Source organism: Pseudorca crassidens, chromosome 10 (assembly GCF_039906515.1).
Source record: "Pseudorca crassidens isolate mPseCra1 chromosome 10, mPseCra1.hap1, whole genome shotgun sequence".
Taxonomy (NCBI): Eukaryota; Metazoa; Chordata; class Mammalia; order Artiodactyla; family Delphinidae; genus Pseudorca; species Pseudorca crassidens.
Window position 1 is genome coordinate 38,402,481 of NC_090305.1, and position 25,586 is coordinate 38,428,066.

Consider the following 25,586-nt stretch of genomic DNA (forward strand, 5'->3'; position numbering starts at 1 on the left):
CAACTTTGCCCATTTAGTAATTTAATAATTTTATCCAGGGCTGATCTGGTTCTGATGCATTTGCTGTAGAGGATATCCTTTTCCCATTGAAAAGTTTACTTGAGAAATCAAATTAAGGTTAGAAGATTGCCTGATGAGTATAATTAAAATGTCAGGCAGCCTAAGGCACTAAAAATGCCCAGGCACACACTACCCTTCATCCCACAACTCCCTCTCTCCTAATCTGGCCCAAATTACAATAATCAAAATTTGTAATAGCATTCTACACTGGAAAATGTGGTACATTTGAAAAATGATGAATCAGAATTTTACTTGATGATTTCCCCTACCTTGGTTTTTCTAGCTGAGATAGCTGCTTATTGTCTTTCTCTAAAAGCCATTTCTTTTCAATTCTTGCTTCTTCCTCTAAAGCTGCAATACCGCTTTATTGCATTTACTGTCCAGTACAGTAGCCACTGGCCAAATGTAGCTACTGAGCACCAGAAATGTGGCTAGTCTGAATTGAGATGTGCTGCAAGTATAAAATACATACCAGATTTTGAAGACTTACATTAATGAGAATATAAAATATTTCATTAATAATTATATCGACTACCTGTTGAAATGATAACATTGGGATTTATTTAGGGATACATTTGGTTAAATAAAGTATATTATTAAAATTAATTTTACCTGTTACTTTTCACTTTTTTAATGTAGCCACTAGAAAACTTAACATTACGTATGTGGTTCACAAATTTTTATTGGATAGTACTCATCTGAGGCTCCTGAAGACCTATCCTGCTACCTCTTTAGTTGTTTTTTATGGTCTGACCTCTCATCCATTCCTTTACTTTCTGGTAACTGCTTAGATTTACAAGGTAAAATAGCAAGTGAAACTCTGTGGCCAACCTTTAGAATAAGATAATTAAGTGCACTAATAGACAATGAAAATCTTCAATTCTTCAAATTATTGGATTGGCGCTTCAATATTAGAAAAAAGGGGGAGGATTGAGCACAGAATAGCCTTCATTAGTGTCTGTAGAGATGGACTGTGTGTTTATGGAGGATTAAAGAGGGAATACAAGAATCATTCTGGGGAGGAAACTCATGCACGCACAGATACACCAAAATAGGACGAAGAATGTATTCCATCTCCAACCTTCCCCACCTGTCTAGGTTTTTTTTTTTTTAATAAATTTATTTATTTATTGGCTGCATTGGATCTTCATTGCTGCACCCAGGCTTTTCTCTAGTTGTGGTGAGCAGGGGCTGCTCTTCGTTGTGGTGCGCAGGCTTCTCATTGTGGTGGCTTCTCTTGTTGCAAAGCATAGGCTCTAGGCACACAGGCTTCAGTAGTTGTGGCTCACAGGCTCAGTAGTTGTGGCTTGCGGACTCTAGAGAGCAGGCTCAGTAGCTGTGGTGCACGGGCCCAGTTGCTCCGCAGCATGTGGGATCTTCCTGGACCAGGGCTCGAACCCGCGTCCCCTGCATTGGCAGGCAGATTCTTAACCACTGCACCACCAGGGAAGTCCCTAGGTTGTTTATTTTTTTTTTTAATCTATTTTTCTTTTGGCTTCTAATTTGTCTCTTTTCTTCTATGTGTACTAATTTAGACTGTTCCCTTGACGGAATGTAGCTATTAAAAAGATGACGGGGCTTCCCTGGTGGCGCAGTGGTTGAGAGTCCGCCTGCCGATGCAGGGGACACGGGTTTGTGCCCCGGTCCGGGAAGATCCCACATGCCGCGGAGCGGCTGGGCCCGTGAGCCATGGCCGCTGAGCCTGCGCGTCCGGAGCCTGTGCTCCGCAACGGGAGAGGCCACAACAGTGAGAGGCCCGCGTACCGCAAAAAAAAAAAAAAAAAAGATGACGAAAAACTGCTGGGAGATGAGGCTGCAGGGTGGTGTAGCAGATCTAAAGACCAAACAACATGGAAAGATGTTTACTTAAGTTGAAAAAGAACTTAGAGATCACCCTGTTCCATTTTCCACCCAAATCCAAAACCCTTTCATATACGGAATAAAGGCTGCCTGTGTTACAACATCACTATTCATCTAACATACCAAATATATACTGAGAAATGGGGGAAATCCTCTGAAAATATATTTTTTCAACAGGGAAAAAACATGAAGAAGAAAAAACATGATGCCATTGTTTGTGAACGTAAACAACTTCTGAATCTCTCTCCCAAAGTAACAAATTGTTGCAAATCACTGTGGTTGAAATACAATTTTCAGAAGGCTTACATGACCGGACTTGTCAGCTCGCAGCCAGTTTCAGCCATGTCAAGGAACCCAGGTAAGATATTATTTGTATTAAACTAAGTTAAATATTCTACTTAGCTTGTATTTTTCTTGATATTGAGAATATAAAATTAAACATTAACTATAAGTAGTGAGTCATAAATCTATTCATCAAAGTTCTTACATAGAAAAATCTAAAACTGACTTTGCTTCATGGTATAAATCTCTTAGTTTCTATAAGCGCTGAATCATTGATGTGACAAATAAGTAAGATGATTCCAAATTGACTGAAATAGATCAAATTTATCTTTTAATAAAAGTTAATGTTTAGGGCTTCCCTGGTGGCGCAGTGGTTGAGAGTCCGCCTGCCGATGCAGGGGACACGGGTTTGTGCCCCGGTCCGGGAAGATCCCACATGCCGCAGAGCGGCTGGGCCCGTGAGCCATGGCCGCTGAGCCTGCGCGTCCGGAGCCTGTGCTCCGCAACGGGAGAGGCCACAACAGTGAGAGGCCCGCGTACCGCAAAAAAAAAAAAAAAAAGTTAATGTTTAAACTTGACCTGAAAATGTCTGCATTGTTAAGGTAGGGAAAATTCAGTTTAGGTTCCTTCTTGATTTTGTCAGTATAGGAAGGAACATGAGGGAAGGATAAACGTGAAATTTTGTTTTTCAAAAAGGTGTGATGGGCTTCCCTGGTGGGGCTGTGGTTGAGAGTCCGCCTGCCGATGCAGGGGACACGGGTTCGTGCCCCGGTCTGGGAAGATCCCACATGTCGCAGAGCGGCTGGGCCCGTGAGCCACGGCTGCTGAGCCTGCGTGTCCGGAGCCTGTGCTCCACAACGGGAGAGGCCACAACAGTGAGAGGCCCGCGTACCACAAAATAAAATAAAATAAAGATGTGATTCCTAAATGCCCCAAAATGTCGGAAAATTAAAATGTTATGTTTTGAAAAGCATTAAAGAGTGTTAGGGTTATATGTGTGAGGTTTTAGACTTTTAAAAAAGATTTTAGATTAAAAATATGCTAGACACCTGAAAGGAATTATTAAGATTAATCTCAAACTATTCTCCAATTTAAAAGAATTACATGCCACTGAGAAAGTGGAAATTTCAAGCATCCTGATAGATGCTTGCCACCATATCAAATATAGTATCCATTTTCTAGAAAGAACTCAATTGACTAAAATTTCTAATTTTCATCTGGGCAGGTGTCAACAATGATTTCTCAAAGCCTGAGACTGTGTCATCTATGAATACCTTCTAGAACATATATTTTGCTTTTTTAAATTGAGATGTAATTCATACACCATAAAGTTCAAACTTTTAAAGCACACAATTCAGTGATTTTTAGTATATTCATAAAGTTGTGCACTCTTCTAGAGCTTGTATTTTATTGTAAACCTTTCCAATGTTTTCACACCCACTATACTACTTAAGCCTCACAGGACCCTCACGAAACTGAGGTGCACTGTGCGCGGTTGCCACATTTACCCCAAAAGCTTTCCTAATTACAGCTTCACCTCAAAAGCAGAAGCAGGGTGAAGAATTAATAATGCTACTACCTTCGAGTTAGGGAGTAACAGCCAACAACCTAATCTACCTGTTTGTTTTCTCGCTTAGAGCTCTCGTTTTATTATGTATGTAAACTCTTAATTGCGCCTGGCATTTTCGACTGGTGCATTCAACGACCGCCGAACAGGAATGAGGGAAGCCCCGATTAGAGGTGGTAGCAGACACAATCCACCTCCACCACCGCCCCCCCCCACCCCCGCCCAATTTCCTTCCCTGACAGGCTCAGGAGGAAGCAGTGCTTTTCTCCCCTTGTATTTTACGGTATCACTAAAGGAATGGGGGATGTGCAGACTGAGAGGTGCGGTGTGAGAGGGACATAGAATTGTTATTCCGGCGTCGAGAACGCTAACGCCAGGGTCATCGGAGGTGCCGGGCGGTATATTCCGGGTGCCCCGCCTCCCTCCGTCTCACTGTACTCTGAGGCAGGGAACCAGCCAGACGCACCACCTCTGGCGCGGGAGACCGCCTACGGCCAACGTGCGCCGTCTGCGCTTCCCATTGGTCACAGCCGCCCACGTGACTTCTACCGCCAGCCCTGCCCCAAGCGCTTTGCCAGCCGGAGAACGGGTCTGAGTAGCGCAGCTGGGCGCGGAGTCCGCCCAGGTGTGGGAGGTCGCGCAGACGACCCTTCGAAGTTCTCCTGCTGGGAACCTGATTGGATGGATGGACGATGGATGAGATAGATAGATGATAGAGATAGATTAGATAGATAGGTTACTTAAGATAGATAGCGCAAGTACTGACCAAAGTAAAACTCTTAATGAAGAAGCTGATCGAGAAGGTCCCTTTCTCCCCTTAGTGGCTTTTGTCCTCACTGAAGCCCAAATTTATCTGTTACTTTGGGGAGGCTGGAAACTGACTCACTGAAGCCCAAATTTATCTGTTACTTTGGGGACATCTACGCTACACGTATGAACATAACTCTTTGGGGAAAAAAACAACCCATAGTATTTGTATGGGGAATTAAAGACACTTCTTAGAAAAGTTGAGGTGGTGGGTAGGATTTTGCGAAGTCCAGAGCAACCATCCTGATACATCATTTAAGATAAATTAGACACTCTTGGGAAAACAAAAATGATTAAAAGTGGAAAGAGGCCCTGCCCACCTCTAAAAATGTAATAAGTATTGATAGGAAAGGGCAGAATTAAAAATATTTTCACACACATAGGGGAATTCCCTGGTGGTCCAGTGGTTAGGGCTCTGTGCTGCCACTGCAAGGGGCCCGGGTTCAATCCCTGGTTGGAGAACTAAGATCCCACAAGCCGCGTGGCATGGCCAAAAAATTAAAATAAATATATATACACACATGTATACGTATGCATACACATATGTATAGCTAGTGTAAATGGGATATATTAATTGTAGAAGTCAGTAGAGGGTCCAGTTATTCAGCTTCTTTCTCCCTTTGAGAGTGCCTGGATGCTCATTTTGCCTTTTTTTTTTGGTGCTTCTAAGGCTCACCACCTCTCCCTTTCCTCCTCTAGATGGACACATTTACTTTTTTTATTCATAAAAAAAAAATACTAGGGCTTACTATATTCTAGGCACTGTGCTAGGTTCTGGGGTAACAATGGTGAACAAAAACAGTAACAGCCTCTTCCTTCTTGGAGCAGACAGTCTGGTAAAGGAGGCAGATAGCAGTCAATTACACACACCAATGTTAAATATAATGTGATACGTGCTAAGAAGAGGTCCAGATGCTGTAATGGGGCTTTGACCTACTAGGGAGGTTAGAGAAGGCTTCCCTTGAGACGTAACCCAAGACTGAGACCTGAGGGGGTTAAGGAGGGTGCAAGTTGCAGGCAGAGGGAATGGCTTGTTCGAGGGAGAGCTAGTAGCCTCTCCCCTTCCAATGACTGTCCATCTCACCTATTTCCACTAAACACACATTGATCTTGCCTTTTAGTTGTCAGAAGACAATTTTTTCTTTCAATTCCAAGTTCTTAGGGAGTAATGGTAACCCATAATTATTGTTATAGACAATGTGTATCCAATAGGTAAGTATGCTAATATACACATCTAATGTGCATAATCATCTCTGTCATTTTACGTAATGAAAACATGCAATGATCATAACAAAATCTAGACTACGATGTATCCAATAGAACTGAAAGTGCTATAGATATTCGAAGTGGTGAGAGATTACATTATTTTGGAAGACTCAAAAAAGGTAACTTAGAGAAAGTAATTTTTGAGATATGCTTCACAGGTACGATTTGGTCGAATGGAGATACAGTTTAGTTAGAGCATAAGGTTCAAGAAGAGTGAGGAGGATGGACAGATAAGTTGAGATTATTCTAAGGGCACTGAAAGCCAGTCCAAAGACTCTGTAGAAGCTAAATGGAAATGTTTTATCTAAGTTTTAAGGACTTTTCTAAGATACTTTTCCCCTCCAATGTTGACCTTGGAAAATTTAAAATCTACACAAAAGTTGCACAGATAAGTCTATGGTTATGCATATACTCTTCACATGGATTTACCATTTTTTTGGCCACATTTGCTTTCTGTCTCTCTGTCTCTCCACACACACATACACACACAAAGGCACATACTCATGAATGCATACACAGATGTTTTGCTTTGCTAAACCATTTGAGATAAAGTTTCAGACATAACTAACTTGATCTCCAAGGAATTCCACATATTGTCTCCTACGAACAAAGATATTTTTCTGCATAATCTCAGTACAATGATGACAATTCTGGGATAGTTTTAAAATTAAAATGTGAATAAGTATTTATGTTAATAATAATAGTAATGCATTACTTATTTTAAATGGCTTGCAACAGTGGCTGACACATTATAAGTGCTATATAAGTGTTTTCTTAAAAAAAAAATACACTTTCAAGGTTGGGAAACTAAAGAATAAGAAAAGGCATATAGTGAAAAGTCTCTCCTGCATTCTTGTCCCCCATCTGCTCAGTTCCTATCATAGGTAGCCACTGTTTTAGATTCTTGGGTATTCTTCCAGAGGTTCTTTTTGCAAATATGAACAATTGTGAATATAAATTTATATACCCCTCCCTTTTTAGACAAAGGTAGCACATTAAACTCACTGTTTTTACTTGTTTTCTCACTTAACACTATGATCTGGAGCTCTCTCTGCATTAATACTTACAGAGCTTCCTAATTCTTATTTATAGTGGCATAATATTCCATAGTGTGGATACACCATCATTTATTTAAGTAGTTTCCTACTGATATACATTTGGGTTGTTTCCAAACACTTAATATTGAAACCAATGCTGCAATAGATAACCTCAAGCACATTTGCATTTGTAAAATTTGATAGATACATTGCCCCCCCACAGAGGTTGTACCAATTTACACTTCCACCACCAATTGTGTGAGGGTCTCCAGGATTTTGATAAGGTTCTATACCAAGAGTTTAAAATATGTGAATGTGCATTATTATTGCTATTTTGCAACTTTAAATGAAAGGAGAGCTGTCTTCACGACAAAGGAAAAGGTAGGGCTGTCCTTAGATCAACTTACAAAGTAGCCAACATTTTTCCTCCAACCCTTTTCTGTCCCATTCTCTCCACCCCCTTATGCAACTTTATAATCATAATCAACAATATCTGTGTAGGGCACTGAGCTAGGTTCCAGTTATGAAATAGATACATGTGCTCAAGGGTTTTGCCACTTAGTTGGTCAGACATACACAAAATACAAATAGTTATTATGTTGAGTTCCGGAATGCAAAACACACCTCTTGCTTTGGGCACAATCTTTTGCTGCATCCTATCTCTAGGTCCTTCCTTCTCTGCCCCTTTGCCTACCCAACTGGGATACCCAAGGCTTGTTGGCATCCTTACAGCTCCTTCATTTCTCCCAACGTCCATTACTGAAACTTATCTAACTTGTATTCCATCTTTCTACTGCAGATACTAGATTTTGTATTCCCCAGGTAACAATTAATCAGGTAAAATAATAGTTGCAAATCATTATGCTTCTGATTGGCACAGGTAGGGCTGGCCCTAAAGCCATTTTGAAGTAGATGACATTCGTTTGGAGGGTGTCCCCACTCGGTTGCCCTTTCTTCTCTCTGGGCACCTTCCCTCTTGCGTGGACTCTCAGCCCTCACTGGTGCCTTCATCTTTTCTCAGGTAATTGTCAAATTATCCTTGCTGGGGTGTCAGTTAATTGTTAGGATGTCATTCCAAAATGGCTTGAGGTGAGATACTCTTGAAACAACAGTAGAAACTGAAATGACAGGAAATATGGTTGCAATTTTGATCAAAGGGCCATATATTTCACCTACTATCTAAGCCACCTCCTTAGGAGCTTACCCTTGGCTGAGGTGAATTCATGCACTGAGACCCTGGCTCTCCCTGCCCCCATCTCATCCCTCCCACTCTATTCTGTGTAGCGTCCTGGAGCTCTGGGGACCCTTGCCCTCAGAGCTCTTTACTTGTGAACCCAGCCAGGTTCATCACTTCATATAAAGGACTTGAGCATCCTCGGATTTTGGTATCTGCCAGGGGAGAGGAGAGTGTTCTGGAAACAATGCCCCTCGATACCAAGGCACAACTGTACTTTTTAATTTTTATTAGCTGGAGTTTTAACATATACATTCTGTCTTCCAGCCACAACCAACTCTTCCATGTTTTTTCCATCAGTTGATTCTAAAATTTAAAAACCAACAATCTTGGTTTACGTTATTGTATCTATGTAAATATAGTCTAACACCAAGTCCAGTGGTAGTAGCTAAGACATATGACATAGGACTTATTGTATACCAGGTACTTCATGAACATTATTGTTTAATATTAAGAATAATCTTAAAGTCCCTTTTGACAAATGAGGAAACTGAGGCACAGAGAATCTAAGAACAGGAAATTAGAAAGTAACTGAGTCAAGACTTTCTCCTATGTGAGGATAGGATACAATTTTCTTTTCTTTAGATCCAAGTTTAGGACTCTTGCCAGCTGGAAAGAGAATGCACATCAAGATCATATATACGTATTTTTTCTTTCTTTTTTTGGGGGGGTGATGGTGGTCTTTAGCTCTGGTCAGTTTTCTTTTTTTCCATTTCTGTTGGTGACTAATTTTAGCCACTTCAGGATTCCCCTCTTTCTCAGCAGATGGTTGAGTTCTCTGCTTCATGGACAAAACTGACGTCATTGGGGTAAACACCTTAATCTCCTTAGCCCTTATTGCAGTCTTCCTTACATGAGCATCACATCTTCTCTCTTTCTATCCTATCTCAAAGGAAGGGAAGAACCCTCCCACCCTATTCAAAATTTATCCTTCCTCACATTTTCATTCTCATTTCTCCTAAACCTCTGGGACTCCGCCTCAACAATTTGCCCTACTCTACTTTCCATTTTCCATCACTCCTGCGCTAATTCCTCTCCTCAACCTACAAACCTGCTCAAGACTCCCAACTTAGAGAATTCCTTCAACACACCTCTTCCTCTAGCTACTATCCATTCTCTCTCATTCCTTCGTCAGGGCACCTCTTGGAAGAGTAGTCTACACTTACTGATGCCAAGTCTAGTCTGGTAGCTTGAATTCACGCTTCAGTTGTGCAAACTTCCTTTCATTCTCATTGTGTGACTAATTCCCTTTTGTTGTTCTTCAATCCGGGGTGATACTGGTAATCCTTTTTTAAAGGACCAGCGTGTCCTTGGTAAGAGACTTTGAGCCTTCCTGAGATTGACTAGTAGTCCTGCTAAATGTAAGCACATTTTTTGGAAATTATTATTCAGATTAGGTACTGTTAACAATCGGACATTCAACTATAATATGTTTAATTGATTCTGAGAGGGTGTGTCCTTTGAGATGGGGCAATTACTGTTGATTTTATACTTGAAAGATTAAAATGTTCAAAATGACTGACTCTTAAGCACTAGGTAATGGCTTCACGCTCTCCTAAAAGAAGTCACTTTCCTTACTTGAAGAAGAGGTCACATTGAGTTTGAGACAAAGCCTTGAGTTCCATGGAGGTGGTGTGTTTCTGAAAAAGGGAGGCATGTGTTTTCCAATCTGGAAGCAGATGGTCCAGCATGTGGAGAGGCCAAGACTTCCAATACCCTCTTGTCCACTTGTTATTTTACAAAGGTAAAAGGTTGTGCAAAGAAGAACTACAATCCTGCAGCCTGTGGAACAAAAACCACATTCACAGAAAGATAGACAAGATGAAGAGGCAGAGGGCTATGTACCAGATGAAGGAACAAGATAAAACCCCAGAAAAACAACTAAATGAAGTGGAGATAGGCACCCTTCCAGAAAAAGAATTCAGAATAATGATAGTGAAGATGATCCAGGACCTCAGAAAAAGAATGGAGGCAAAGATTGAGAAGTTGCAAGAAATGTTTAACAAAGACCTAGGAGAATTAAAAAACAAACAAACAGAGATGAACAATACAATAACTGAAACGAAAGATACACTAGAAGGAATCAATAGCAGAATAACTGAGGCAGAAGAACGGATAAGTGACCTGGAAGACAGAATGGTGGAATTCACTGCCGTGGAACAGAATAAAGAAAAAAGAGTGAAAAGAAATGAAGACAGCCTAAGAGACCTCTGGGACAACATAAAATGCAAAAACATTCACATTATAGGGGTCCCAGAAGGAGAAGAGAGAGAGAAAGGTCCTGAGAAAATATTTGAAGAGATTATAGTCAAAAACTTCCCTGACATGGGAAAGGAAATAACCACCCAAGTCCAGGAAGCACAGAAAGTTCCAGGCAGGATAAACCCAAGGAGAAACACGCCAAGACACATAGTAATCAAATTGGCAAAAATTAAAGAAAAATTATTGAAAGCAACAAGGGAAAAATGACAAATAACATAAAAGGGAACTCCCATAAGGTTAACAGCTGATTTCTCAGCAGAAACTCTACAAGCCAGAAGGGAGTGGCATGACATATTTAAAATGATGAAAGGGAAGAACCTACAGCCAAGATTACTCTACCGTGCGAGGATCTCATTCAGATTTGATGGAGAAATCAAAAGCTTTACAGACAAGTAAAAGCTAAGAGAATTCACCACCAAACCAGCTCTACAACAAATGCTAAAGGAACTTCTGTAAGTGGGAAACACAAGAGAAGAAAAGGACCTACAAAAACAAACCCATAACAATTAAGAAAATGGTAATAGGAACATACATATCAATAATTACCTTACATGAATGGATTAAATGCTCCAACCAGAAGACACAGGCTCGCTGAATGGATACAAAAACAAGACCCATATATATGCTGTCTACAAGAGACCCACTTCAGACCTAGGGACACATACAGACCGAAAGTGAGGGGTTGGAAAAAGATATTCCATGCAAATGGAAATCAAAAGCAAGCTGGAGTAGCAATACTCATATCAGATAAAATAGACTTTAAAATAAAGAATGTTACAAGAGACAAGGAAGGACACTACATAATGATCAAGGGAACAATCCAAGGAGAAGATATAACAATTATAAATATATATGCACCTAACATAGGAGCACCTCAGTACATAAGGCAACTGCTAACAGCTATAAAAGAGGAAATTGAAAGTAATACAATAAGAGTGGGGGACTTTAACACCTCACTTACATCAATGGACAGATCATCCAAACAGAAAATTAATAAGGAAACACAAACTTTAAATGACACAATAGACCAGATAGATTTAATTGATATTTATAGGACATTCCATCCAAAAACAGCAGATTACACTTTCTTCTCAAGTGCACATGGAACATTCTCCAGGATAGATCACATCTTGGGTCACAAATCAAGCCTCAGTAAATTTAAGAAAATTGAAATCATATCAAGCATCTTTTCTGACCACAACGCTATGAAATTAGAAATCAATTACAGGGAAAAAAACGTTAAAAACACAAACACATGGAGACTAAACAATATGTTACTAAATAACCAAGAGATCACTGAAGAAATCAAAGAGGAAATCAAAAAATACCTAGAGACAAATGAAAATGAAAACACGACAATCCAAAAACTATGGGGATGCAGCAAAAGCAGTTCTAAGAGGGAAGTTTATAGCAATACAAGCCTACCTCAAGAAACAAGAAAAAAAAAAAAGGTTGTGCAAATACTCTTCATACTCTCTTAACACTCTGGGATTCAGGAGTGGTCACTACCAGCAATAGAGTCCATATGTACTTAAATGACTTTCCCTGAGAATAATCACCTCCCAGTAATGAAATAGGGGATTAAAGCTGTGATTGCTTAAAATTATGCCTAGTGTTGAAAAAAAAATTAATTGGTCGATCTAAGAAAGAAATGGAAAATTTTATTTGAGCCAAATTGAGGATTATAACCCGGGAACAGCCTCTCAGAAAGCTCTGAGAACTGTTCTGCCTGTTAAAGGTCAAAGCACAGTTATGTAAGTTTTTGAGACAGGAGGCTGTACATTAAATGACATATTGTTGACAATTTACATAACCCAGATCTACAAGTAGTGGGTCATGGGTTATGGTGGCCCCTTATAAGAGTAACAAGGAAGGCTATCTCGTAGGGAGGTCTGGTTACTGCAGATTCACAATACACACTAAAAGGGAAGGAGGAGGCCGAAACAGGCAAAGAAAAGTTTTATGTTTAAATTTTTCTTGTCTGCCATAAAATATGAATTTTATTTCATCACTAGTGATGCAGGTAAAGTACTGTAAAGTTTAACACAGAGGAGTACCTTTTGGAAGAAACTATAGAACAATTCCTTCAGTTTAAACTAAGCCACATTTTAATTGACTTCACTTTGGACCATAAACTTCCTGTATGACCTTTTATTGTTTTCTGGACTTTCTCATTGCCTCTCTGCCCCTCCTCACATGATTTGTAGTTATGATATCTTCAAGTTTCCCCAAATTTTCAACCATACTATCTCTTCTACCAAATCTCCCTTTCCTCAGGGACTTCCCTTTTAGAGCCGTTCTTTTGCTCTAATCTCATCACTCTCTAGGTATGGTACACCATTGGATCCACCTTTTGCTAAATCTTCTTTTTCTTGGTTTAGTCATACTCTGCTTTACTGGAAAACTTTCTGAAGAGGCTTCCTAAGAAATTGTGCACGGGAGAACAACTTCTTGAGTCCTTGCATGTCTGCAAATGTCTTTCTTCACCTCTCACAAATTATTGAGAATTAGATAGGCAGAGACTTCTAGGTTGAAAATAATTTTTTATAAAATCCTTGAGGGCATTAATTGTTCTACTATATTCTAGTACCCATTATTGATGGAAAATCAGTGATCAAACTAATCCATGTTTCTCTTTGGAGAATTTTAGCATCTCCTTATGCTTGGTATTTTGAAATATCGATATGCTCCAGAGGTGAGGATTTTATTTCCTCATTTGTTGTCCTGAGAACTTGGTGGGGTTTTCTGTTTTTTGGTGGGACTTTCTAATCTGAAGTTTGGTGCCCTTTAGTTCTGGGAAGTTGTCTTATGACAATTTCCCCCCTCTATTTCTCTCTTTCTGTGACTCTTTTTTTTTTTTTTTTAATATTTATTTACGTGGCTGCGTCGGGTCTTAGTTGCAGCACACAGGATCTTCATTGCGGCATACGGGATCTTTAGTTGTGGCGTGAGGGCTCTTTTGTGGCATGCGGGCTTCTCTCTAGTTGTGGTGCGCAGGCTCCAGAGCACACGGGCTCAGTACTTGTGGCGTGTGGGCTCTAGAGTGCACGGGCTCAGTAGTTGTGGCACGTGGGCTTAGTTGCCCCATGGCATGTGGGATCTTAATTCCCCAACCAGGGATCGAACCTGTGTCCCCTGCATTGGAAGGCGGATTCTTAACCACTGGACCACCAGGGAAGTCCCTCTGTGACCCATTAATCAGATGCTGGTCTTTCCATATTGGTTCTCTGTATCACCTATCTTTTCTCTCATATTTTAAAATTTCTGATTTTTTTCTGAGTGATTTCCTCGACTTTATTTTTTCAGACCATCAGTTGTATTTTTAATTTTAGCAATCATATTATTAAATCTGAAAGATTTTGTTGTAGGTTTATTCTTTTTTCATAGCATTCTCTTTTGTTTCTTAAATGTAATATTTTCTTAACTCTCTCTAAACATATACATTAGAATTTGCAAACATTCCCTTCTGTTCCTTGAATTATATCTGTTTTCTTCAGTGTTACTGTTTTGGTTGTTTATCTGGCATTTCTCTTTCATTCTGTGGTTCTTCTCAGTTGCCTGGTGATCTTTTGTTATATTAAAGAAAAACTGACCGGTTAGCTGGTGTGGGTTTTTTCTGTTGTTATGTGAGTAGGACTGTTTCCCCAGGTGGTAGCAGTAGCCACCACGTTCCAGGTGCTGTCCTGCACAAGTCAAATATATTAATTCATTTAGTCATCTCAATAACACCTCTACAAGGTAGTTACTGTGGTATCTCATTAAGTTTAATATTCCATCAATTGTAAAATGTACTATAATTTTGTTTCCTGCTAAGAAGGTAAACAATGCTGTTGGACTATGACATGCCATAGACTATAAAACACATTCTGTTTTGGAGGCATTAAAAAATCTTAGAATTGATAAAATAATACATTATCATTCCCATTTTACAGTTGAAGAAACTGAGGCATCGAGAGATTAAATAACTTTCCCAGGTTACATAGTTTTATCTGTAGTGGATTTTACATTTGAACCCAAATGATCTGGCTTCAGAATCTTACCACCATGCCTAACTGCTTCTCCAGGGCTCCTCACTGAGTGGGGACTCAAATGGGGGCTCTGAGTTGGGGGAGCTTTAGGGTGATGAGTTAGGGCAGTTGGCTTTCTGGCCCCAGGTCCCTCAAATGCCAGAACAAGGAGACCTTTAACCCAAGGCACCAACATTCATAAAGAAGTTTTAGTTTTCTCCACAAGATTTGTTCTCCTCTATTAGAGAAGAGTGATCTGGATTTTTTACCTGAAATCTGATGGGTCTAGTGGGCTGGGGCTGTCAAGGGTACCAAGTGGTACAGTTGATCCTCATCAGAACTACAGTCAATGGCATGTCTCCCTTTCCCAGCTTCAGGGTCTTGGTAGAGTAAATGGGTTTCCTGTCGTGGATTCTTGGCACTTTCTCTGTCTGGCTCACTTGTCCATATCTTGTCTTCTCTGCTTTCTGCCTTCTAGAAACATACACAGATCTCTCATCTGCTCTTGATCCTGCTTCCCATTCTCTTCACTGTTGTGGTTTTACTCTTTTTTATACTTTCATTTTGGTGGGGTCTTGGGAGAAGACTAGGACTAGTAGAAATGGGAGAGGTCAGTGCTTGTGCTCAGTCTTGAACCAGAAGGCCCTAGACCTCTAGTTTTAGTGAACAAAATCAAGATTATAAAAGGATGACCATCATTTGAGAAAAGAAAATATTCACATTATAGCTGGCAGTGGAAAAGCACTTATAAAACCTTAGAGGCATATTTGCTTAAAAGTTTTCCTAAATGCAACTGAAGGATTCTCAACATACAACAATATTTTTAAGAGTTCCAATACATTGAGGCTTATTATTTGCTTTATGAAGGAATTATTCTTTCAAAAAGATTAACCATGAGATTTTTCCAAATTCCCCACTAGGTCATTTAGACTACAATTTTATTTTCAGAACTCTGTGTGGATATGTATATATCCACACAACTTTTCAGCATAAAGTGAGATACTTTTTCCTTCTGGATATTAAAAATTCAATACTTGGAAAATAATAGAGCACTTGAAATGTGGCCAGTGCAATTAAGGAACTGAATTTTAAGTTTTATTTAATTTTAATTAATTTAAGTTTAAAAAACTGATACTTAATTGTTGGAGAAGTTTTAGGTATGTTTGGAACAACTTGGATATACGAATTTACTTTTTAACTATAAACTTCATGAAATCAAAATACAAGGTTTTCCAATGAAATTAGTTGATATCTGGATTGAGATGTGCTCTAAGTATAAAATAAACACGGGATTTTGAAAACTTAAATATAATAAAGAGTGTAAAACATATCATTAATAATTTTATATTGATTTTGCGTTACAGTGATAATACTTTGGATATATTGTCCTAAGTAAAATATATTACTAAAATTATTTTTACCTGATTTTACCAGTAGAACATTTAAAATTCATACGTAGCTTGAATTATATTTCTACTGGACAGAGTTAACCTATTCCAGTGCAAGGCTTTGCTTTTCGATAGTCATTATGATGCTGGGATTTCATCCCTCTCCTTGTCTAAGACAGTTTTAAGTGAGTAGTGGTGAGTGATTTACAGAGTTGATGGAGTTTTCTCTTTGAATTCTTATGCAGATCACAACCCACCTTCTCGGCCCAAGGAGAATAGCATTGGCCAGAACCATCACCAGGAGGAAATAATCCACAAGTTGGCCAGGCAGCTGAGAAACATCGGGGACAACATCGATCATAGAATGGTTCAAGAGGTGAGAATTCAGTTTCCTCAGTAAGGGCCTGTCAGGGAGGAGGAAAGAACAAACAGAACAATGGCTGTCAAGTGGCTGGGATGCCCAGGAATTAGCAGAACACACAGATTAATGATGACTGGATTACCAAGCATTAGATCTGAAAATTGTGAACCTGGGTCAAAGCCAGTATTAGATCTCACACTTGCTACTCAAACTGTGTGGTCCATGGACCAGCAGCATCAGCATCATTTGGCAGCTGGTCAGATGTGCACAATCTCGGGCCCCAGCCCACAACTCTGGAATCAGAATTTACCATTTTACACACACCCTAGGAGATTTGAGTGCACGTTAAAGTGTGAGAAACTTTGCTCCATACCCTCAAACTAGGATGCATGTTAGATTCACCTGTGAAGTCTTAGGAATTACAGATGCTGGGCCCCACCTTGAGAGATTAGTCCAGGTGAATCTAACACTCCGTCAGGGAGGAGAACCTTTGCCGTAGATGGTGGTCATCCTCCTTGAACCAAACCAGGTTATGATCTAAGCCCAACTCCCCCTGATTTCTTTGTTTCTCCTGATTATTGTAAGAGATATAAGGGAAACAGGAAAGAATAATGATTACTGTTTCAAATCTTAGGGGTGATGAAATCCACAGCCCACTTAGTTTTCCTCCAGAACCACCTGCAATTGGCAGCAGCTAGAGAATGATCACGTGGGGCTCTGTGGTAGGGGGGTGGCTGCCCCTCAGAGCCCAACTTCCTCCCCTTAAATGCATCACAGGACAGGTACCTGTGGTGATTTCTTGTTTATCACTGCTGCTACCATCATGCTGACTTCAGGGAGTGCCAGGCCCTCTTCTATGCTCTGGTCCAAATGTGGCAGTACTCAGCCATGCCCTCAAATAAAACATTCCCTGAGACAAAACAAGAATGGAAGGTCCCAGCAATAATGTTACTGAAAGTAAGAAAGAAACAAACACAAATAAAATACTGATAGACCAATTTCACTCCAACAAATATTTATTGAGTGCCTACTATGTGCCAGACTCAGTTCCAGGCAGAGAGCAGGAATGGAAGATGAGCCTGCTGTCATAGGACTCATAATGTAGGAGAGACAAACAGTAAAGCAGATGACTAGACTCTAGGGGATACCGAGTGATGGAGAGTGACTTTGGATGGGCCATCAGGGAAGGCCCTCTCTGGGGAGGTGATATTTGAGCAGAGACTGGAAGTGAGGGAGTGAGCCATGGGAATACCTGGGGGGGAAGTGTTCCAGACAGAGGAAACTGGGAGGGCAAAGTCCTTGGGATAGGAACAACAAGGAGGCCAGATTGGCTGGAGTCGGGGGTGTTGAAGTCTAGGAGTTGGCCTCCGTCCTAGAGACAGGGGTAAGGTGTTTGGGTTTTGTGCCAAGTATAAAGGAAGCTTCTGGGGAGGGAGAGCAGGAGAGTGCCATGTGCTGATTTACGTTTAGAATGAAGCCTGGCTGCACGGTGCAGAGAATAGGCTGTTGTGAACATTAAGAGAGAGAATCTATGTAAATCACTTGGAATAGAGACTGACCCACAGAAAATGATCAATAGATGTTATTGAAGCCAAAATATTAATTTGTTTCTGGCCTTTGCCCTTTCACTACTTGGGAGTTGAACACTTCTTTGCTGTGTATCATTTATTACAGGGCACTCATGATACTCTCCACCTCCCTTCCATGCTCCAGCTTCTTCTATAGTTTTCACTGATGACCGTGCTTTATGAATTCTGGGCAAGTCCTTAGTTCAACTTTTCTGCTTCTTTGTTAGCTAACATTCTGAATACTCCTGGTTCCTTCTAATTTTTCCTCTGAAGAGGAGAACAGAGTAGGACAAATCACAACCACCTATTTTCTAAGTTTACCTCAACCCAATCAGGAAGTCACTTCTCCATGTAACCACCTCTTCCATTTTTCTTTTCTTTCTCTCCCTTACCTTTTTTTTGGTAATGATTTTTTTCCCTTACCTTTTAAGTTGTAATTTACTTATGTTTTAAATTTACCTCTGCAACTTAATAAACTGACACTTTTCTTTTTTTAAAAAATAATAACTTTGAGAAATAAAATTCACATAACATACAATTCACCCATTTCAACAGTATAATAAATGGTTTGTAGTATATTCATAGAGTTGTACAGCCAGTCATCACAATCAATTTTAGAACATTTTCATCACTCCAGAAAGACACCTCAAATCCAATAGTAGTCCCTTCTCGTTTCCTCCCATTTTCCCCCCTGGCCCCACCAATCTATGTTCTGTCTCTCTGGATTTGCCTATTCTGGAATTTCATATAAGGGAACTAATATAATATGTTGTCTTTACGTTTGTCTTCTTTCACTTAACACAATATTTTTTTCAAGGTTCATCCACGTTGTAGCATGAATCAGTACTTCATCTCTTTTTATTGCTGAATAATATTCTTCTGTATGTATATATCACATTTTGTTTATCCATTCATCACTTGATGAACGTTTGGGTTGTTTCCACTTTTTGACTATTATAAATAATGATGCTATGAACATGTGTGTAGAAGTTTTTGTGTAGGCATGTTTTCAGTTCTTTTGAGTACATACCTAGGAGTGGAATTGCTGGGTCATATGACAACTTTATATTTAACTTTTTGAGGAACTTCCAGACCATTTTCCGAAGGGGCTGCACTATTTACATTGTGGCCCACAAGCAGGGTACAAGGGTTCCTGTTTCTCCACATTCTTGTCAAAATTTATTGTTAACTGTCTTTTTGATTATAGTCAGCCTAGTGGGTGTGAAGTAGAATCTCGTTGTGGGTTTGATTTGCACTTCCCTGATGGTTAATGTTGTGCATCTTTTCATGTGCATATTGGTCATCTGTGTAACTCTTTGGAGAAATGTCTATTCAGATCCTTGGCCCATTTTTAAATTGGGTTGTTGGAGTACTTTATATATTCTAGATGTAAGTTCCTTATCAGATATATTATTTGCAAATATTTTCTCCCATTCTGAAGTTCGTCTTTCACCTCGTTTTATGTCTTTCACCTTCTTGATGTTCATGGAAGTGCAAAAGTTTTAAATTTTGATGAATTTCAATTTATCTATTTTTCTTTTGTTGCTAGTGCTTTTGGGGTCATATCTAAGAAACCATTGCCTAATCCAAAGTCATGAAGATTTATACCTATGTTTTCTTTCAAGAGATTGACTTTTAGCTCTTAAATTTAGGTCTTTGACCCATTTAGAGTTCATTTTTTGTATATGGTATGAATTAAAAGTTCACCTTCATTCTTTCGCACGTGGGTATTCAGTTGTCACAGCACCCTCTGTTGAAAAGACTACTTCTTTCCTACTGAATTGCCTTGGCACCCTTGTTGAAAATCAACTAACTGTAAATTTTGGGGTTTATTTCTGGACTCTCAATTCTATTCCATTGATCTATATGTCTATCTGTATGCCTGCCCTAGATTTTCTTGCAACATTTTACAAAGCTAGCTTTGACCTAGACTTTTAAAGTAATCTTGTCTTGTACTGCAAAATTGCATTTTAGAACACTTTAAATAGACCACAGAATATTTTTAAAAATTCCTCCGAAGTTTGCCTCTAAAATGCTAAACAGTCAAATGCATGATTTACTCTGCTACTTTAAGGCTTACCTCAAGCAACTATAACAGAATTTCAAATCCGGCATGGTATATTTCTTTCATATAGTCATTTATTCACCTTTTGTACTTTGTTTAATCAAGTGGTCACATTGATTCTCCAGATATCTTCCTGCTTTTGATGTATTTAAAGAAACTTTTATTCTTGCTCTTGGAACTCCCCGACAAGGAGCTCACCAAGGTGTATTTTTGTCTACCAAATTGATTGTCCTTGAGCTATCACATAGCTTGACTTCTTACTCTTTTCACTTAAGCAAGTGTTCTGTGTTTTCAAATAGGCCTTGATTCTCAAAATAACATCTTCTATTTTGCCATCTAGTTTTGAGGGGTTCTGGTTCGAGGACCTGGTCTTTTTTGGGGTTTTTTTGGTTTTTTTTTTTGGTACGCGGGCCTCTCACTGTTGTGGCCTCTCCCGTTGCGGAGCACAGGCTCCGGACGCGCAGGCTCAGCGGCCGTGGCTCACGGGCCCAGACGCTCCACGGCATGTGGGATCTTCCCGGACCGGGGCACGAACCCGTGTCCCCTGCATCGGCAGGTGGACTCTCAACCACTGCGCCACCAGGGAAGCCCAAAGTGTGTTTAAAAATAGTCTTGGGACTTCCCTGGTGGTTCAGTGGTTAAGACTCCGTGCTCCCAATGCAGGGGGCTGGGTTCGATCCCTGGCCAGGGAACTAGTTCCCACACGCATGCCTCAACTAAGAGTTCGCATGCCACGACTAAGGAGCCCACGTGTTGCAACTAAGGAGCCCGCGAGCCGCAACTAAGGAGCCGGCGAGCCGCAACTAAGACCTGGTGCAACCAAATAAATAATATATAAAATATAGTCTTCCTGTTGCTTTTACGATCTTAAATGTGTCTCTGAAATTTTTCTCCACAGGACTCGCTCCTGGGTTCTAGAAACTTCCCCCTCCCTGTCCCTACAGGCCTAGGAGTGGCAACAACTCTGCTGTTGCCAGCCTACCCTTATGCCTCCTCCCCCAACTTTTGTAGATAGTGTCTTTATCTGACCTTCCCTGAATTATTCCTAATTTGAGTATGCCATCTGTTTTCTCTGGGACCCTGACAGTAACGTATAAGGAATTTCTTAGTTTGTTAGAAAGACAAGAGGGAAACGAACATTTATTAAACATTTTCTTCCACGTACTCTGAGATACTCTTATGTGTTTCATTTAATTTTCCAAATAACTCTATGAATTAGTGGAACAGGTATTTCAGGAGAGGTATTTGAGGTTCAGAGAGATTAGATATCCTATCCAAGGTTACTCAGCAACTAAGTGGCAAAACTGGAATTTAAATATACGAGCATCTGACTCGGTGCTCTACACGTTTTCTTGTCTGCCTTGCTGGAAGGAAATTCATTCAATTCTTGTAACTGATATCAATTATAAAAGGAGAAAAAAAGTTCTTTCATGATTTCCAGTTATTGATAGGACAAAGTCTAAATTCCTTAGCCTGATGCTAATGGTTTATCATGCATTCATTCATTCAGTCCACTAATATTTATTGAGCACCTACTATGTCTCAGGCTCCATTTAAGTGCTGGAGATATGGCAGTGATCAAAAGAGAAAACTTCCCTGATCTCGTGGAGACAAACAATAAACAAACAAACAAAGAATATAGTTTATCAGATAGTCATGAGGAGTGTTGGGGGATTTGCAGTTTTAAGGGAAGGCCTCACTGAAGGTGCCTTCTGAGCAAAACCTTGACAGAGGTAGGGGAGGGTCCGTGGACCTGGGGAGAGAGCAGTGGAGGCAGGTGAATAGCAAAGACTGAGGCAGGGGCATGTCTGGCATATTTGAAGAATAGCAAGGAGGCTAGGGTGGCTGAAGCTGAGTAATGCAGAAAGCTGTAAAGATATGGTCAGAGAGGTGGGTGGCAGGGCCTTGAGGTCGCTGTAAGGGCTCTTTTGAGTGCGGCCGAACCACTGGAGAGCACTGAGCAGAGGGGCCGCGTCGCAACAGTCCCCGAGGCTGCTGGGTTGAGAACAGACTGCAGGAGGAGGGCAGGGCCAGGGAGAGCCCTTTCTGTCTGGCCCCCAGCCTTCCTCTCCTGATACTCCCATAAAAACAGTGGCATTACTTACAGCTCCAGAAATCTGCTGTGGTCGTCACTTCCAACTTTGCTCATATTCACCCCTCTTCACCATCTAAGTCTGTTCTTCCAACCCCAAAGCAGACTCCCTTACTTCTTTGAAAGGACTAAGAAAGTGCTCTGGGAAGCCAGAGAAAGAGGTTAATCAACCCTGAAAAGAGTGCCCCTATTTGCTGATGGTGAAGATGGGAAAACGTCCAGAGGAAAACTTCCCAAGGTGCTGTGGAGGGTATGGACATTATGGAACAGACTAAGATATTCTTCCACTCATACACTTCATGAAGCAGCCCTAGATGCTTGTCTGTGGCATTGATTGAATTAATATCAATACCGAACTTCTAACTTTGGATTATTTTATCACTTAAAAAACAAATTTAACCTCTTTCTTGCTCTCTTTTTAAACAGGATTTTCAACAAGAAGACAGAGCTATCCTGGCTCATTTTGTCTTAGTTTTCTTTGGAGGAGTTCACATGTTGTTGCGCTTTCTCTGGAATAACCATGTGATGTAAAAGGAATGTAAATGTCAGGTTCTGCTTTCCTTCTACCCTCTGAGAAAATATGCATCCCACTGGGGCAGATGGGAAGAAGACCCCTCTCTACCTCCTCTGTTTTCACCCACCATTGTTGCTTTGTGCCTGATTGTTGGAGAACTGCGGACTCACTGGCCATTTGTCTGTTCACTGGTCAACCAGCGATGAGATGTCTATGACTGCCCCATGGTAGAGCCCAAGGAACTTAGGAACCCAGGAGGCCTTGCTGCTTAGGAAACACCAGCGCTGTGGATAGTCCCAGTGCTCCTTGTAAGGAAACCTTGAACATTTCCTCTTATGAGGGAAATTGAACCTCATCCCCAAACCAGAGGTCACAGGAATGGGTGCTTTCTCCTGGCCCCCTCCCCTGGGTACCAGGCCCTCCAGCAGCCTGTTGACCCCACTCTCGTTGCTCACGTCCAGACCTGCAGTGCCCCGTCCTCTTTTTACCTTTCTGTCTACCTCATATTCCTCCCTCCCTTTGAGAAGTATGGCAAGTGTTAAGAAAATTTGTTGTTATAAATTATAACTTCTGTATATGCGTTTTGAGTTCTTTGTAGGAAAAGTGTTATTTAAAAAATTAATAATTTAAAACATAAAATAAATATGGTTATTTTATTGAGCATGAAACACCTGTGCATATTTCTTTTGTGAAGGAGGGATTCCACTTGTTCCTGCTCCTATGGGGTCATAATTTTGTAGTTTGATCATATATAGCATCGGGAAATGTCCTCATTTTTTAGGTCTGTCTCAGGCAATGCCTATCATCACCTAGGTTTTGGCTTCCTGGCAGGGAACGGATCCTAAAACGTCTTTCTTATTTATTTTTTTTAACTCTTTTGAGTAGGCATTTATTTATTCATATGGTTAAAAAAATCAAAACCATATAAAAAGGTTTACAATGAAAACCCTTGCTCTTATTTTCCATACTGAATCCCAATTATGTTTGTAAATTTGTTACATATCCTTCCAGAGTTTCTTTGTACAAATACCAGTAAATATATATATACACACAAAAGGTAGCATGTAATATACACTGTTATGTGCCTTGATTTTTCTGCTTAGAATGGTGGTCACGCACTATTCTACTTGTCTTACAAACGTTAACTCATTTACTCTTCATAAGAACATCATGATACAGGTATCATCAATATTATTAGCTCTATTTTACTGTTAAGGAAACTGAGGCAGAAGTAAGTAGAGAGAGGCAGTACAGAAGGTAACTAAGTTGCTCAAGCGCACACAGCCAGTAAGTGACATATCTGGGTTACCAAGCCAGGCAGGCTGTTCTCAGAGTCTGGGCTCTTAACCACGTGCTGTACTACCTCTTGGAGAGCTTGCCACGGTCCGTAGAGAACTCTGTCAGACAGGATGCACAGAATTCTGTTAAATGGATGTAGCATCATTTATTTCATCAGCCCCTTCTTAACGGATGCCTGGGTTGTTTCTAATCATTCGGTATAATAAGCAATGCTGCAATAAATAACCATGTACCTTTTAGATATGTACAAATACATACATATTCCTATTGCTCATTTTTCTATTGGGTTTCTGGTCTTGTTCTTACTGGTTTCCAGGAGCTCATGATTTATCAATGCTAAGCCAACAGCATCTACACCTTCAGATTTTTGGCAGGTTATTAAGGCTTTTTGCCTCCTTTTCTTCTGCGTGTATGGGTTTGCTTTAGTGCTTACAACCTTTCTGGGCTCCCCCTCAAGGCAGAGGGAGCTAAGGCAGGTACACACGGGTGATGGGTGGGTGGGTATTACACTTGGAGCAGCCAGAGGCCTGGGAAGAGGTGGCAGCTGGGATCCACTGAGTACTTGGGTCTAGGTCAGAAGAGCATTATAGCCTCACTGATGCTGGCATTCAGGCATGGGGCGGTGGGGCCTCCACCTGGCCAAAGGGCAGGCCGTGGCCGGGTTGGAGCTGGGAATGTCACTCACCCGTAAGGGGAGAGACACCTGGTCCAGGCGGACAGCATGGGAGGCCCCCTCCTATCCATCTGCAGAGATGAACAGGAAGTTGGTGCCATGAAGTTGGTCTGTTGCTGTCACGAGCCCAGGACCAGGGATTCCCTCAGCTCTCTAGATCCCCCAGAATCCCACCTCTGTCCCCCTGGGAGCCAGTGCCAGGATGCCCGAGAGGCTGTCCATCTGCGAAAGGATGCGAGCAGGACCGATGCCTCCCAGTGGGCGAGCCCACGGCACCGTGGTCTCCCCTCCTGCAGGGGCCAGCCCCTGTGCTCCCCCGAGCCGACCAGGATGCGAGTGGAAGCTGGATCCCGCTCTTTCGTTTTCATTTCCTGGAAGGACAGCAACTACCAGAGCACCCTGCACACCTGCTCGCCCAGGGAACCTGAGCACACAGCACCCAGTGCTATTTGAGATTCCATCCCATGAGACCTTCCAGTTTTGGGGGCCAAGTTAGGGGTTTGGGGAAGGAGGGCCTGAGAGCGCTGGCCTAGGGTCCAGCAGCTGCAGCCACCGGTGGACTCACGATGGACAGCCGGGTGGCTCCCTCACCTCCACCTGTAATGCAGGTAAGAGCCTGGCAGCTGAACCACGCAGTGTGCACACAGAGCCACCTGCCCTCTGCCTCTTCTCTACCACCTCAATTTCCATACCCATTTTATCAGACCTTCTGCCTGGCTGGAATCTCACTTTCCAGCACATTCCCAAACCTCACCCATCCCTCACCGCCTCTCACTCTCCTCCACCTCACTCACCTCCAGCCTCTCATTCGATCCCTTCGAAACCCCTACGTGTCATACACTGCTCCTCCTCCCTCCTTCTCACCTCTACACCAATCAGATGCAGTTCCTGCACAAGCCACACCCTCACAGCTGGCAGAGGCAACTACGCAGGGGCTCCTCTCCTTAGCAGTCCCTCTCCATTGGACATATTTCCCTAGGAGCCTCAGAAGCCCCCAGAGCTGGGCCCCCTTCCCACCTCCAAGGCCCTTCTCCACTTCTCTCTCTCCAAGATCCATATCCACATCCACTTTTTTTTTTTTAAATCAGATGTTTTCCTTGCCTTCGTGTGGAACCTTCTTGTTTTTTTGTTTTTTTTGCGGCATGCGGGCCTCTCACTGTTGTGGCCTCTCCCGCTGTGGAGCACAGGCTCCGGACGCGCAGGCTCAGCGGCCATGGCTCACGGGCCCAGCTTATTGTCAAGAA

The 25,586-nt window shown here is 41.3% G+C and overlaps 2 protein-coding genes across 3 annotated transcripts in view; one reads left to right on the forward strand and one right to left on the reverse strand.

Moving 5' to 3' along the window:
- Positions 1-25,586, reverse strand: part of KCTD20 (potassium channel tetramerization domain containing 20) — a 98,635-nt gene that overhangs the window by 43,558 nt on the left and 29,491 nt on the right. The window lies entirely within an intron of this gene.
- On the forward strand, positions 1,876-22,970 carry PXT1 (peroxisomal testis enriched protein 1). Its single transcript, XM_067753168.1, has 3 exons — positions 1,876-2,278; positions 16,016-16,146; positions 22,283-22,970. Exons 1-3 carry the CDS (start codon positions 2,107-2,109, stop codon positions 22,385-22,387), a joined length of 408 nt encoding a protein of 135 aa, XP_067609269.1. The 5' UTR covers positions 1,876-2,106; the 3' UTR covers positions 22,388-22,970.

Bases quoted from the DNA above. Each gene is read 5' to 3' on its own strand.
- PXT1 (XM_067753168.1), top strand. From the start codon at position 2,107: ATGAAGAAGAAAAAACATGATGCCATTGTTTGTGAACGTAAACAACTT. The intron at 2,279-16,015 runs GTAAGATATTAT...ATTCTTATGCAG, and splicing joins AGCCATGTCAAGGAACCCAG to ATCACAACCCACCTTCTCGG. The intron at 16,147-22,282 runs GTGAGAATTCAG...CTTTTTAAACAG, and splicing joins ATCATAGAATGGTTCAAGAG to GATTTTCAACAAGAAGACAG.